This window comes from Bubalus kerabau, chromosome 22, assembly GCF_029407905.1.
Source record: "Bubalus kerabau isolate K-KA32 ecotype Philippines breed swamp buffalo chromosome 22, PCC_UOA_SB_1v2, whole genome shotgun sequence".
NCBI classification, from domain to species: Eukaryota; Metazoa; Chordata; class Mammalia; order Artiodactyla; family Bovidae; genus Bubalus; species Bubalus kerabau.
In genome coordinates this window covers 53,826,038-53,841,541 of record NC_073645.1, presented here as the reverse complement: position 1 = coordinate 53,841,541, position 15,504 = coordinate 53,826,038, and the positions used below count along the sequence as shown (strand labels likewise).

Sequence of the window (15,504 nt, the reverse complement as noted above, 5' to 3'; positions counted from 1 at the left end):
GGATGCCTAGCGGGGGAACTGTGAGCCCAGGGCTGGGCTGCGGCCCCCGGAAGCCTCAGGGCTTCACATGGAAGGTTCCAGAACCCTTGGAATCTGTTGTTCGCAGGGGGACCAGGGGTCCGTCGTGGCAGACACAGGCAGACTCACGCAGACTTTGCTCGGGGGCACCCGGGTTACAGGCCGAGGGGTGCGGGGCTCTGGGGGCAGGCTGGGCAGAAGCTGTTCGTCTCTGAGAAACATAATGAGCGTTCGGGGGTTCGGCTCCTGGGAGCCTACTCGCCCCAGTCTGGTTTACATCTTACATCTTTAAATTTTACAGTCAGCCTCCTGGTGCCGTCTCCGGGTCCGTGTCTGAGCCCGCGCTCCCGTCCGACCCTCCTGCGCTGCGGGGGGCCCCCGTCCACCCCCCGGCCTGCCGCCTCCGCTACTGGAACGTGGCCCTCATCCTCCGCAGCTTGTCCTGGATCTTCCGGGAGTGCTTCTCGCTGGCTGCCTGCCGGGGGCCCGCCCCGCTGTCCGCCGCCAGCACAGCGATGTCGGCCCCGCTGAAGCGAGCGATTCTCTGCTTGAGCTGGGACTGCAGCTTGGGGTCGGGGGCGAACGTGTAGGGGTTCTCCTGGAACGCGTGGACCTGGCTTGCCACCTTGGCGATGTTTCTGTGTCGGGAAGAAATGGGACATGAGTTTGCACGCGTCTCGGGGGCGGTGTTGCAGCTGGTGGGCACTGGCCAGTCCCAGCCCGACCGCGTCAGAGTTCAGACCGCGAGGGGCCAGTCTGCTGTTCAGTCACAGGCCAGACCTCGTTTCAGGGCCCAGGCGTGTTCATCCACCTGCCCTGCGTCTGTCCATCCTTCCCTCCCTCTGTCCGTCCATCCACCTTTCATTCCACAAACGCTGACTGGAGATGTGCTGTGTGAGGCCCAGTCAGTGCTGAAATCCCCACGATAAGGAAGCGTGAGGCAGCCCAAGGCGGCAGACGAGTGCACGCGGGTTAGTCCATCTGGGTGGGTTCGGTGCTCTGCGCTTTGCCCCAGCCCCGTTCACTGACGTGGCGCCCAGGGAACCGGCCACGCGGGGAGCCAGCCTTTGCCTCCCAGAGCTGGGCGTCAGGTGGCGGCCGGCACTCCGCGGGGCATCATCCGGAAAACGGGGGCCTCTGAGCTGCGGGCCTCGGTTCTGCCTGGGGAGGCTGTGGACTCCCCAGACACATGTGCCCACCCTGGCTTTGTGTGAAGACGCGGTGTGTTCCATGTGAATGCCTCCGTTGTTAACGAGGAGACAGGTGTGCAAACACACGCACCCGTGAACCGCGTCAGGAGGAGCGCACGCGAGCGGAGCCTGGCCAGGCCCTTTCTGGACCGTGGCCTTCCCTCACTGCCCGCTTCCCCTTTGATCGCCATGGGCCTCTGGCAGTAAGTGTGCCTTGTGGAAACAGTGTCATCTCTAAACTCCTGTTTTCAGTGACTGAAGCGGTCTCACAGGCACAGCTGGCAACGGTGGGCTCTGTGCCCCCTGGGCCCTGCTCACAAAGCGAGGCTGCTGTCCTTGACCCCGAGGAGGCTGGACCAGCCTCCACCTGACTGCAGCGTGACGGTGCAGGCTGGGCGGGGTGGGGAGGACGGACTTGTGGGTGGGGGTGCTCCTGGCAGACGGGCTGGCCCTGAGCTGGAGGCAGCGTGGGCCTGGGGCGCTGCGGAGGGGCGGATGTGGCCGGGAGCCCCTGTAGAGGCTGGCCTGGGCCTGGGTGCTGAGGGGACCGGTGCCACACACGCTGAAGTGGGCAGTGACCCTCTTTGGGGGTGTCTGAGTCACTGGTGGGGTCACGGTGAAGGTGGTTGCAGACAGTGCCCAGTCCGTGCCTCCTGGTGGGTCCCCAGGGGTGCTGGCAGCTGAAGGGGCGGGGGCCTGACCAGGGGTCCTCCTAGGTTAGCCCCAGGGTGGGGGTCCAACAGGAGAGCAGAGGCGGAACAGAGGGAAGAGGCGGCTTCAGGGGGCCGGGGGGCGGCTGCACAGAGGTGGGGTTCAGGGTGTGCCTGCTCTCCCAACAGGAAGGAAGGTCGCAACCTTCGACCTCGGGGCGGTGTTTGGGGCCATGGATGCCAGCAGTGTGGGAAATGTTTACCCCGCGTTTGTGGAGAAGGAGGCAGCTGGAGGTCACCTGGAGGGAGCTTGTGGCAGCCTGGGCTGGGTGGGGGCATCTGGTCCAGGCCTCAGAGGAATAGGAGGGATGGGGAGACCCCTCACCTGGCTGGCTTGCCTGTGGGCCTCTCACCTGCTTGCTCACCTGCTTGCTCACCTGTGGGCCCCTCACCTGAGCTTGCTCCACCTGTGGGCCCCGTTGGTCATGGTGAAGCCTCCCGTCTCCAGCTGCTGTATGTGCATGGCCAGCAGGTGGGCTGAGGGCAGGGTGGGCTGGGCCCTGAGGCGCCGTCCTTCCATCAGACACAGGCTGTCGCTCTTCAGGAAGACCTGGGACCCAGACGGGCGTGGGCTGAGCAGAGGCGAGGGGGCATCCCTGGTGCATAGCAGGGCCGGCCAGTGCCAGTCAGTGCCTGGGGCGCCACACCCCAATTTGCCATCCAATTCAAAGTACCCCTTGGCTCCCTGGCTGGGGGTCCAGGCTCTGCAGCGTGTGGGCACAGGAGGAACACTGACCCCCCAGAAAGACATGCGCTTCCTGCTGCTGAGGTGCTGGTTCCAGAAGCGCGCCGAGGGACCCCACCCTAATCAGACTGAGCGCCGGCTGGCCAGCGGCAAGCCCCCGGGTCTGCGGTCAGCCGAGGACACATGGGAGCCCTGCCACTGGCAGAGCTGGGCCTGGGCTGGACGCAGGCTGCCCCTGGCACCTCGGCCCGCCAGCCAGAGGCTGTGTCCTCGCCGACCGTCTCTCAAGGGGCAGCCAGGAGGAGGTGGGCTTCAGACACCTGCACCCCCAGCGGGAGTCAGACCCACGAGGCACAGTCGGCAGGCAGGGCTCCTGGAGTGCCTGCCCCTGCCTCCTCTGCCCGGGGGACGGGGAGGCTGTGCCCGGTCCTGGGGGGCCGTAAGGCAGACGGCCAGGCAACCCATCCTGCCACCTGTCAACCACCGCCCCTGGGGGGACGCGAGCTCCTGGGAGCTCACGCACACCGGTACCTCCACAGCTTTCAGCTCCTCCATCACCTCCGCTATCTTCGCGGGCAGAATTCTCCAGGCCTAGAGTAAAAGCGCAGGTGAAACCCCTGGCCCCGTGGGGGCCCCCTGCCCAGCCGCGCGGGGCACGCACCGCGCACTGGCGTACGGCCGCGTGCTCCAGGCCGCCCAGGATCTGCATGGCCGTGGCGAAGTTCCTCTGCTCGTAGCAAGACTTCGCGATCAGCAGAAACTTGGAGAGCAGGTTCACCTGCAGCTGAAATTGGAGAACGAGACACTTGCATCCTGAGCTCCAAGGGTCGCAGGGCAGGGTAGGCGTCGGGGTGGGCGAAGCGGGCGGCCCAGAGGGACGGGCACAGAGGCAGGCCAGTGCTCACTGTCCCCTGGACAAACCTCAGCTCAGGACAGATGGGGACAGCAGGGCATGCCCGTCTGGGAGGGGGGCCCACAGGGAGCCACCCCGGCAGGCGGGATGGGGTTGTGGTGCCTGCTTCCACGGGGTCGCTGGTCTGCAGGGCAGAGCGCGGGGTTGGCTGGGAACCCCCAGCACCGCCCCCCACCCCCGAGGGAGTCTCTGCCCACGGCCCAGTGCACGGCCCCTCAGTCAGTGCCTGGGTTTCACACGATTCTGGTGACCCCTCATTTCAGAGGTGCCGCAGCCAGCGCCGTCCTTCCAGGGGGGACACCGCCTGCGACCCCACCACACACCCTGCTGCTGCGCTCGGCCGGCGCCTGGGTCCCGGGACGGCCCGGGGGTCACTCAGCACGTGGCCGCCCCCTGCCTGGCGTGGGAACAGTTACACGCCTGCTTCTCCCGTTGACATCTTTTTTTCTTCACAGGTCTGGACAGACGCAAAGCAGGAGCTCCCCAGCCAGTGCCGGCAGAGCTGCCCCACACGGGGGCCGGCCTCGGACGCTGGGGTCTCGTGGCGTTCTCCTCGGGCGGCCGGCCTCTCTCCCGCCCCCAGGCTCAGCACTGTGGCCTGTGTCCCCAGCTGTCCCGACGCGGGGCTGAGTGACACGCCCCGGCATGGGCGGTGGGTTGCACGGTTGCTCCATTCGCCGTTGGTGGACATGCGGCGGCCTCCTCATCTCAGCTGTTGTGTCCTCTGCCTGCTTCCACAGGGTTGCTGGTCCGCAGGGCAGAGCATTGGGTCAGCTGGGAACCCCCAGCACTGCCCCCCACCCCACTGCTGAAGCCAGAAGCCTCATTTCCCTCTGTTCCTACCGTTACTCGTCTAAAACAAGGGCTTCCCTGGTGGCTCTGCTGGTGAAGAATCTGCCTGCGATGCAGGAGACCTGGGCTCAGTTCCTGGGTTGCGAAGATCCCCTGGAGAAGGGAAAGGCTGCCCACTCCAGTATTCTGGCCTGGAGGATTCCATGGACTGTGCAGCCCCCGGGGTCGCAGAGAGGCAGACGCGACTGAGCGGCTCCCATTGTCAGACGCGCCACGCTGCTTCCCTTTCTCTGTGCCTCTGTGTTCCCGCGTCCCCAGGGATGGGATCTGAACGGGATGCGCTGCCACCTCTGAGGGCTATTGTTCAGTTCAGTTCAGTCGCTCAGTCGTGTCCTCTTTGTGACCCCATGGACCACAGCATACCAGGCCTCCATGTCCATCACCAACTCCTGAAGCTTGCACAAACTCATGTCCATCGAGGCGGTGATGCCATCCAGCCATCTCATCCTCTGTCGTCCCCTTCTCCTCCTGCCCCCTGTCCTTCCCAGCATCAGGGTCTTTTCCAGTGAGTCAGCTCTTTGCATCAGGTGGCCAAAGGATTGGAGTTTCAGCTTCAGCATCTGTCCTACCAATGAACACCAATGAACACACAATGAACAGGATGGATCTCCTGTAGGATAGACTGCTTGGATCTAAGAGTCTTCTCCAACACCACAGTTCAAAAACATCAATTCTTCAGCGCTCAGCTTTCTTTAGAGTCCAAATCTCACATCCATATATGACTGCTGGAAAAACCATAGCCTTGACTAGATGGAACTTTGTTGACAAAGTAATGTCTCTGCTTTTTAAAATATTGTGTAGGTTAGTCATAACTTTCCTTCCAAGGAGTAAGCGTCTTTTAATTTCATGGCTGCAATCACAATCTGCAGTGATTTTGGACCCCAAAAAATAAAGTCTGACACTGTTTCCCCATCTATTTCCCATGAAGTGATGGGACCAGATGCCATGATCTTAGTTTTCTGAATGTTGAGCTTTAAGCCAACTTTTTCACTCCCCTCTCACTTTCATCAAGAGGCTTTTTAGTTCCTCTTCGCTTTCTGTCATAAGGGCGGTTATCATCTGCATATCTGAGGTTATTGATATTTCTCCCGGCAATCTGGATTCCAGCTTGTGCTTCCTCCAGCCCAGCATTTCTCGTGATGTACTCTGCATATAAGTTAAATAAGCAGGGTGACAATATACAGCCTTGATGTACTCCTTTTCCTATTTGGAACCAGTCTGTTGTTCCATGTCCAGTTCTAACTGTTGCTTCCTGACCTGCATACGAATTTCTCAAGAGGCAGATCAGGTGGTCTGGTATTCCCATCTCTTTCAGAATTTTCCACAGTTTCTTGTGATACACACAGTCAAAGGCTTTGGCATAGTCAATAAGGCAGAAATAGATGTTTTTCTGGAACTCTCTTGCGTTTTTGATGATTCATTGGATGTTGGAAATTTGATCTCTGGTTCCTCTGCCTTTACTAAATCCAGCTTGAACATCTGGAAGTTCACAGTTCACATACTGTTGAAGGCTGGCTTGGAGAATTTTGAGCACTCCTTTGCTAGTGTGTGATGAGTCCAATTGTGTAGTAGTTTGAGCATTCTTTGGCATTGCCTTCGAGATTGGAATGAACACTGACCTTTTCCAGTCCTGTGGCCACTGCTGAGTTTTCCAAATTTGCTGGCATATTGAGTGCAGCACTTTCATAGCATCATCTTTTAGGATTTGAAATAGCTCAACTGGAATTCCATCACCTCCACTAGCTTTGTTCGTAGTGATGCTTCCTAAGGCTCACTTGACTTCACATTCCAGGATGTCTGGCTCTAGGTCAGTGACCACACCATCCTGATTATCTGGGTCATGAAGATCTTTTGTGTGTGTGTAGTTCTGTGTATTCTTGCCACCTCTTAATATCTTCTGCTTCTGTTAGGTCCATACCATTTCTGTCCTTTATTGTGCCCATCTTTGCATGAAATGTTCCCTTGGTATCTCTAATTTTCTTGAAGAGATCTCTAGTCTTTGCCATTCTATTGTTTTCCTCTATTTCTTTGCACTGATCACTGAGGAAGGCTTTCTTATCTCTCCTTGCTCTTCTTTGGAACTCTGCATTCAGATGGATATATCTTTCCTTTTTTCCTTTGCTTTTCGCTTCTCTTCTTTTCACAGCTATTTGTAAGATCTCCTCAGACAGCCATTTTGCATTTCTTGAGGATGGTTTTGATCAGCGCCTCCTGTACAATGTCATGAACCTCTGTCCATAGTTCATAAGGCACTCCATCTATCAGATCTAGTCCCTTAAATCTATTTCTCACTTCCACTGTATGATCATAAGGGATTTGATTTAGGTCATACCTGAATGATCTAGAGGTTTTCCCTACTTTCTTCAATTTAAGTCTGAATTTGGCAATAAGGAGTTCATGGTCCGAGCCAAGTCAGCTCCCAGTCTTGTTTTTGCTGACTGTATAGAGCTTCTCCATCTTTGGTTGCAAAGAACATAATCAATCTGATTTCAGTGTTGACCATCTGGTGAGGTCCGTGTGTAGAGTCTTCCTGTGACATCCTCTGGCTCCGCTTTTGAGTTCTGACCGTTTTCTGAGAGCAGAGTTTACATGTCGAAGTCCGTCTCCGGTGGTTCTGATGGCCAGCGAGCCACACGCAGCTCGGTGACCGCGTGTGTTTCAGGCTCGATCAGCACGTCCGCCCAGGGCGTGCTCTCCCTTGTCCCCACCCCATGCTGTCCCTGCAGACGTCACACCGCCCCTCGAACAGCCCCCCCCGCATCCTCCGCTCACAGCAACATTGGCACCACCCCTGGCCGCCCCAGGTGGGGCTGGAGACCGCTCTGGCCTGCGCCCGGGGCACCGATCCCCCCACGTCCCCCCAAAGCGCTTGGAGGCCCGTGTGACGCCTCTGACGGGGTGAGCGGAAAGTTGCAGGTTGCTGTCGCTCAGGAGGACATCGAGGATTGGAGCAGATGGGGGCGAGGACAGGCTCCCGGTGCCCACATCCTGGCACAAGTGAGGAGGGGTCAGTCTGTCAGCTAATAAACCTCTGAAGTTGGAAGATCCTCCCTGAAAGGGGAAAGACTGGGGAACTCTGGGCATGTTTGTAGGCCTGGGGGCTTCATCAGTGGGGGGTGGAGGCCGGGGAACCGCGGGGGCCCTGCCTTGAGTGCCCCTCGTGCTTGCCTGCTCCAGGGGCTTCAGCTTGGGACGCCTCTGTGCGCCCCCAGCAGAGGGGCTCGCCCAAGGAGGTGCCCTCACCGCTGGCACCCCCGACCCTGTGCTGGGGCCAGAGCCTTGGACACCGACCTTGGAGGTGTGGCTGGTCACGATCTCGGCGGCCACCCAGGTGCTGACGTCGTCTGCACTTCTTAAAAGCTGTAACAGGTATTTGTCCTGGACGTAGTTGGGCAGAAATAAGCTGCAGGGTTTGGCTGACAGAGACTCAGAGGAGCTGGCCCTACAAGAGACACAGGCACGGGTCCAGCATGTCCCAGCCAGGACACAGCAGTGCTTGGGACCCCGAGGAGGGGGTTGGTGTCCAGCTCGGAACCCCAAGGCATTGCCCGTCAGCCATAGTGTCCAGAAAGGCATTTCCACCTGGCGGAAATAGCCAGGTGGAGCCCTCAAGCCCCTCGGCCACCCCAGCGCCCCCAGCTCCGCGGACACTCACCTGGGGACCGCTGCACTCTTGTCCGTGACGCCCAGGGCCCGCGAGTTTAAGAAGTGGACAGGGTGGCACTTCTGAAACAGCTCCTGCCGGGGACGAGGACACAGGGAAGCAGCGCCCTGTCTCGGGGCTGGGGCTCTGGGAGGGGCTCTCCACGCCCACCCAGCAGCGGCGGGGGTGGGCGGCCGCTGGGTCCCTGTCCCTGCCGTCGCCTGCCGGGTGACGGGGCCCGGGTTGGCAGGGGCTGGGAACGGCACCTGGGGGCTGACCGCCTGCCCGGTTCTAGCAGGAAGGGCCCTGTGCGGGGCAGGGCGCCCCCCGCAGGCCGTGTGGGCCTGGCATCCCCACCTGCTGGAGCAGCGTCAGCTGGCTGAAGAGCTGCTGGGTGCTGTACTCCGTCAGGAAGTAGGGCCCCTTCTCGCCGGCCTTGGTGTAGGGCCCGTAGAAGTCCTCCAGGAAGCAGGGCTTGGGCAGGGCCGACGCGATGCTGTACTGGCGCTCCTTGTGGGGCAGTGCCAGCCCGTTGCCCCGGGAGAGTCGCCAGGGGAAGCTCTGCAGGGCGGGTCCCTCCGGTCAGGGCAGCTGGCGGCCAGGACCCCCAGCCTGGCTCAGCAAGAGCCGCGGGGCAGAGCCCTGCCTCCCGCCCGCGGCCGCACTGACCCCAGGATTTCAGCGGTTCCCCCGCAGACAGAGCTGTGCGGTTTGGTGCTACCTGCGTCATGGTGAGGCCCCCCGAGACCCTGCCCCGTTCCCGGCCACATCTCAGCCTGCCCTTGGCCCGAGGGTCAGGGCGGAGGGGTGGTCTGAGCCCCTGGCCCGCCCTCTGTTGTCCAGGGCTGTGGCAGGCAGTGCCCGCCTCACAGGGCTGCTGCCCCGGAGCTGCACGGTGGAGTGTGCGCGCCCACCTCTGCCCGTCTGCTTGTATAGAGGCATGCACATGCGTCTGTGAGTGTCCCCGCGACGGGCGCGGGACTGCTGCCCATCTTCCCGGGAGAGGCCGCACCTTCCGGGAGACGGCGTCCTCTGAGAGCCTCTTACACAGGGCGTTGAGGGGCTTGGCGTCCTCCTCCACCTCCTTGGGGTCCTCCAGGTCTGTACCACGTAGGGTGCCCTCAGCCCACCGCTCGCTGCCCACCTCCAGCAGGCCCAGCAGGTGCTCCACGGAGCTGTCCAGGGGCAGGATCTGGGCAGAAGCACGTGGGGTCACCTACCACCTCCCGGGGGGTGCGTCCCCCCCGCCCCCCGCCTCACCTGGGAGGAGAGGTAATCCTGGAGCCTCCCCAGGAGCCCGGCGTTCCTCACGAAGTCCACGGTGTAGCAGTCCTCCAGCCAGGCCTGCAGGAGGCAGACGCTCCGCCTGTAGATCTTGGTGAAGGTGGAGGTGGGCTCTTGGTGGGCCCTGGAGGCAGACGAGGCTTGAGCCGGGAAGGGCCCCCTGTGCCATCCCCAGACGGGATGGGGTGGGGGAGCGTGGCTCTGTCTTTAGGGGGCACCTAAGCCTCGCCCCACGCCGCCCGCCCGCCTGGGCAGGAGAGGGGCCGTTGCAGCCACCGCCCCCTCCAGCCTGCCCCGAGGTTGGGAAGGCGTCCAGAGCGGTGGGGTGGGCTGTGCGGGTGGAGGAGACGGGGGCAGGGCCTCTGTGAGTCCCCTCCCAGGGCGCCCAGCCTAAGCTTGTGCGGGAGTCTGGGGGCAAGGACAGGCCAGCTCAGAGAGGGCGAGAGCACGTCCAGCACTGCCCACCACGCCCTCCTGTGCTGAGCCTGCCTGCCGGCTGAGGCCCTTGGGATCCCTCGTACATCCCCTAGTCCATGGGGGCCCCACCTTCTTTGCCCCACCCTGCTTCTCCCCACCGTGGGCATCAGTAGCCGCTCCTGGCCCATCTGCACCCCTCTCTCCACCGCTGTCCTTGCCCTGGACCCTGGGATACCTGGACAGGGTGCTGCTGATGCGGTCCAGCAGGAAGTGCAGGAAGTCGTGGGGGCTGCAGAAGTAGCGGAAGGTGTACAGGAACTGCTGGACGTAGCCCTCCAGGAAGGCGCCGCTGTGGGGGGTGGGGAGGCGGTCAGTGCAGGCCGGCCAGCACCCGGGCCTGGTGTGTGTGTGGGTGTGAGCGTGTGCAGGGGTGTGTGCACAGATGAATGCACAGGTGTGGGTGTGAGTGTGCAGGTGTGTGTGCAGGTGACTGCAGCCATGTGCACTGTGTGTGCAGGTGTGAGCATATGCGTGTGAGTGCAGGTGTGGGTGTGCGCAGATGTGTGAGCAGGGGTGTGTGCGCAGATGAGTGCATGTGTGGGTGTGTGTATGAGTGTGAGTGCACGTATGGGTGTGTGTATGAATGTGAGTGCACGTGTGGGTGTGTGTAGAGGTGTGCAGGGGTGTGTGCGCAGATGAGTGCACGTGTGGGTGTGTGTATGGGTGTGAGTGTGCAGTTGTGTGCATGAGTGCAGGTCTGTGTGTGTGCGTGTGCAAGTGTGTGCACTTGTGAGTCTGGGTGTGCATGTATGAGTGCAGGTGTGCACAGGTAGGTATGCGGCTGTATTTGTGCGGGTGTTAGTGTGAGTGTGCAGCTGTGTGCACTTTGTGTGGGGGTGTTTCAGTGCTTACATGTGAACATGAGAGCCCTGTGCTGGAGGCACTGGCTGGACCACCACTCAGAACCATTGAGCTGGGGGTGTGGGGTACTGATCACATTAGAAATCCCTCAACATTTTCAGTCTGAAGACTTTTTTTAATTTTATTTTTTTAAAGGTTTTTTTTGCCTGTGCTATGCGGCATGTGGGACCTAGTACCCTGAGCAGGGAGCGAGCCCTGCGCCCCCTACATTGGAAACTTGGGGTCTCCACCACTGGACGCCAGGGAGGTCCCTGAACACTTTCTTAATCTCAGTTTTTCAGGCTCTCCCTGTCTCCTTGTAGAAACTGCTAATTCAGAAAGCTAAGCAGGTGCAGGGGCCCTTCCCCAGCTGCAAATCACTGTCAGGAAAGAGGCAGGGGGTGCTTATGGGTCCTTGGCCTCAGGCAGGGCCCCCTCGGGGTGCCCCCAGCACCAGGAGAGCGGAAAGGAGGTGGGGGTCCAGGAGTGAGGCCCTGGGGCCTGCTGGTCCCCTGCCGGACCCAGCCAGGCGCAGGTGGGACTGGGCAGCTGGGGTCTGGCTCCCCGCAGAGGGGACGCCTTGGGGGTGCTGTGCTCACGCATAACACGCATGCCCTGTGACACACACACGATGTCTCCTGGAATAGTTCGGAGGGCTGTGGTGCTGAGTGACACCCCATCCCGCAGGGCAGGCGGAGGAGGAGGCCTGAGTCTGAGGGGCAGCCCGGGGTGCCCCCCGGCAGGAGGCCCCCAGCAGCCCACCTGGGGAGGGCGACTTAGGGGGGCAGAGACAGCTGCACCCGGAGGGCCCTGTCCTCTACTGGCTGTCAACAGCCTGCAGCCCAGAGAAGACCCCAGGGGCTTCGGAGCGGTGTGCTGAGTCCCTAGAAGCCACCCTGGGGTAACGCTCCCACCATCGCGTGGGAGGAGGTCTGTGTCCAGCCTGGTTGGGGCTGAGGGATGGGCCCTTAAGGAGGCTGCCCAGAGCCTGAGCCCCATGAGGGGCTCGTGGGTGCACCAAGGGATGGGGGGGGGTCAGGGGTGCCTGGGGGCCCCGGGAGTGAGCGGCCTGGCCCCTCCCTGCTGCAGGCGAGCCCTTGTGCCCGTGTTATTAGTTGGGGGTCCCATGAGCCTAAGGGGCTTCCCCGGTGGCTCAGCAGTAAAGAACCTCCCTGCAGTGCAGGAACCACAGGAGATCTGGGTTCAATCCCTGGGTCAGGAGGATCCCCGGAGGAGGGCATGGCAACCCACTCCAGTCTTCTTGCCTGAAGAATCCCATGGACAGAGGAGCCCAGTGGGCTACAGTCCCTGGGGTCACGTAGAGTTGTTGCAACTCAAGTAACTTAGCACGCATGCACGTGAGCTAACCCTGCTCACGCCCAGCAGCGCTGTGGAGCTGGCTGGGTGCAAGCTGCCCGCAGCTCTGGAGCCCCGTGTTAGTTAAGGGGCATCCGACCTAGGAAGCTGGGCGCGGTCCTGGTGCCTCGGGGGGGTCCCGGCTGTGTGGAGTCAGGAGCCCAGCAGGCTGTCAGTCATGGCGGCAGGGTTCCAGGGGTCTCCTTCAAAGTGCCCCCTGCACACCTGACCAAGACCCCCAGACCCATGCGTGTGAGTCTGGGCCCCTCAGCCAGGAGCCTGGCCAAGGAGGCCAGTGGGCGCCGACACGGACAAACAGATTTCTGATGGAAATTCTACATAGAAGCGTGCAGCCCCGCCTTGGGAGCGCAGGGAGATGCCCACCTCCTCCACCCCACCCTGGGCCTGTCCCCCCCTGGTCTCTGGGAGCCTGGGGGGCACAGGGGTCCCAGCGTCCCCCCCGGGCTGCACCTGGAGTACAGGTAGGCCATGAGCCCCAGCGGGGTGCCAGCCTGCAGGACGCGCGCCTTGGGCTGCCGGCCGCCTCGTGGGTGCTTGCTGACGTTGTAGAAGATGAGGGACGAGGACTCGTCCAGGGGGCTGAAGTCCAGCGTGTCGCAGTGGGCGGCCGCGATGTTCACGATCACGGGCAGCGCGTAGGGCTCCAGGCCCCACTGCTCCGCGTACACGACCTGGGGCGCGAGTCAGCGCTGTCTGCCTGCCCGGCCGCCCGCTCATCCCGTGCCTGAGCCTGGGGTGGCCGCTCAGAGGCGGGCGTGTTTCCGGGGGTTTGGCAGGAGGAGCCTCTGGAGGGGGAGCAGGGGCCTTGCCTGGAGGTACTTCTTGGCCAGCCCGAGGAACTGCACCTTGGACCGCATCTCCTCCAGCTGCCCCTTCAGTTTGGACAGCATGGTCTTCACCTCAGAGCCTGGGGGTGGACGCGGTCAGCACAAGGCGCCCGACCCTCTCGGGATGCCTGCCCCCAGCCCAGCCCTGGCCCAGCGAGGCTACCTTTGTTCCTCTTCTCCTTCTGTAGGAGCTTCTGGTAGAACTTCAGGGTCTTTCGGAAGTTCCTCTTCTCGATCATGAGCTGCTGCTCCAGCTCCTGGAGAGGAAAGCGCCATGAGCCCCCAGTGCCCGCCCTCAGGGGTTCAGGGGAGGCAGGCTGGCCCACAGGGCTGAGGTGGGCCTTAGGAACGTCCACGTCTGCTCAGTGGAACTGGGAGACATCTCGGTAGAGTGGAAAGAACCAGATTTGATGGACTCGCTCAAAACAAGGCAGCCAAATGTGTGTGGTGTCGGTGACCACCGGCTCTCCCCACCAGGCAGCCCGGCCTCCCCGCAGCCGCCCAGGAGGAAAGGCGGGCAGAGTGGGATGGGCGCGTCCAGTGCCCTCTGGTCAGAGGGGTTACCTTCTGGAGAGAACTCCAGGCGCCACGTCCCCAGCTGGGGGGACCCGGGCCCACGCCTCTCGTGGTTTCCTCGGTCTCGGGGATCGGCTGTGAGTGAGGGTCCACGGCCACCTGTGGTTCCATGAGGCCCCTCTGTGGCCCCAGACCCATCCACTGAGGCCCACCCAACGCGTGCCGCCCGAGGACCCCGTGCGATGTGGGCTGGGCACCGCCCTCGTGCTCAGCAGCCTCGCTTTGGCCACGAAGCTTGGACGCAGGCAGCAGTGCAGCCCCGCGAGCCCACCGAGCCAGTCCTGCCCTGGAGCCCCGTGCAGCCCCGCGAGCCCACCGAGCCAGTCCTGCCCTGGAGCCCCGTGCAGCCCCGCGAGCCCACCGAGCCAGTCCTGCCCTGGAGCCCCGTGCAGCCCCGCGAGCCCACCAAGCCAGTCCTGCCCTGGAGCCCCGTGCAGCCCCCTGGAGCCCAAGCCAGTCCTGCCCTGGAGCCACGTGCAGCCCCCGCGAGCCCAGCACTGGGCTTCTGTGCAGAGCCCCGGGCAGCAGGGGCGTCAGCCAGGCCAAGACCTTAAGCATAAATGCGTGAACGAAGATTCGCAGCGTGGCTGGTGAGAGCGGGCGTCAGCCCCGTGGGCGCAGCCTGGCAGGCACACCGGCGGGTCGGCCCCAGGCGGGCTCGGGTGGTGGGTCCACATGAAACACAGGTTATTTCCTCCTGCCCTAACCCGACCAAGGGTTCTCATAGAGTTAAAGGGGCATCCATTCATTAGACCAATAAACGGGGATGACCCGAGGCACAGTTTAGGCCCACTGGCCACTGGATTTACGTGGACCTGAGGTAGACTATGGAACAACAGACTGGTTCCAAACAGGAAAAGGAGTTCATCAAGGCTGTATATTGTCACCCTGCTTATTTAACTTACACACAGAGTACATCATGAGAAACGCTGGACTGGAAGAAGCACAAGCTGGAATCAAGATTGCCGGGAGAAATATCAATCACCTCAGATATGCAGATGACACCACCCTTATGGCAGAAAGTGAAGAGGAACTAAAAAGCCTCTTGATGAAAGTGAAAGTGGAGAGTGAAAAAGTTGGCTTAAAGCTCAACATTCAGAAAGCGATCATGGCATCTGGTCCCATCACTTCATGGGAAATAAGATGGGGAAACAGTGGAAACAGTGGCAGACTTTTTCTGGGCTGCAAAATCACTACAGATGGTGACTGCAGCCATGAAATTAAAAGGTGCTTACTCCTTGGAAGGAAAGTTATGAGCAACCTAGATAGCATATTCAAAAGCAGAGACCTTACTTTGCCAACAAAGGTCCGTCTAGTCAAGGCTATGGTTTTTCCTGTGGTCACGTATGGATGTGAGAGTTGGACTATAAAGAAAGCTGAGTGCCGAAGAATTGATGCTTTTGAAGTGTGGTGTTGGAGAAGACTCTTGAGAGTCCCTTGGACTGCAAGGAGATCCAACCAGTCCATTCTGAAGATCAGCCCTGGGATTTCTTTGGTAGGAATGATGCTTAAGCTGAAACTCCAGTACTTTGGCCACCTCATGCGAAGAGTTGACTCATTGGAAAAGACTCTGATGCTGGGAGGGATTGGGGGCAGGAGGAGAAGGGGACGACAGAGGATGAGATGGCTGGATGGCATCACTGACTCGATGGACGTGAGTCTGAGTGAACTCCGGGAGTTGGTGATGGACAGGGAGGCCTGGCGTGCTGCGATTCATGGGGTCGCAAAGAGTCAGACACGACTGAGCAACTGATCTGATCTGATCTGATCTGAGGTAGACTATAGATAAAACTGGACTCACAAGTTGGAAAACCCAGAAAGTGTGGACAAAGAGAAGATGGAGGTGAATGTCAATTAGTGCCTCCCACCTAAGCGCTCCGAGCAAAGCCTTGTTAGGACAGCAAGCTGAGCAGACACGCGGGACCACAGGCCGCGGCGGCCGGGGGAACGGCGCCCCCGCGTGGTCAGTGGCAGGAGGTGACCGTGCGCCCTCTGGCGGCTCCGCCCACCCAGGCCTCACACACGCGCGCCTTCTGGGAGCAGATGTGAAATGTGTCCACGGGTTTTTTATGCCTTTTGTGTTTTCCCAAGGCCCCTGTCTGTAACAGACAC

At 61.1% G+C, this 15,504-nt stretch overlaps 1 protein-coding gene across 1 annotated transcript in view; it reads right to left on the bottom strand.

The window, feature by feature from the left end:
* Positions 1-332: 332 nt before the first annotated feature.
* Positions 333-15,504, bottom strand: part of KNDC1 (kinase non-catalytic C-lobe domain containing 1) — a 51,872-nt gene continuing 36,700 nt past the window's right edge. Inside the window, exons 18-30 of the mRNA XM_055560338.1 lie at positions 12,980-13,073; positions 12,799-12,896; positions 12,440-12,660; positions 9,948-10,061; positions 9,272-9,419; positions 9,024-9,203; positions 8,369-8,572; positions 8,024-8,106; positions 7,660-7,810; positions 3,265-3,387; positions 3,135-3,194; positions 2,311-2,468; positions 333-656 (exon numbers count right to left, since the gene is read on the bottom strand). Of these exons, the coding sequence (XP_055416313.1) occupies positions 425-656; positions 2,311-2,468; positions 3,135-3,194; positions 3,265-3,387; positions 7,660-7,810; positions 8,024-8,106; positions 8,369-8,572; positions 9,024-9,203; positions 9,272-9,419; positions 9,948-10,061; positions 12,440-12,660; positions 12,799-12,896; positions 12,980-13,073 (1,866 nt within the window). The 3' untranslated portion in view covers positions 333-424. The remainder of the gene's footprint in view (positions 657-2,310; positions 2,469-3,134; positions 3,195-3,264; positions 3,388-7,659; positions 7,811-8,023; positions 8,107-8,368; positions 8,573-9,023; positions 9,204-9,271; positions 9,420-9,947; positions 10,062-12,439; positions 12,661-12,798; positions 12,897-12,979; positions 13,074-15,504) is intronic.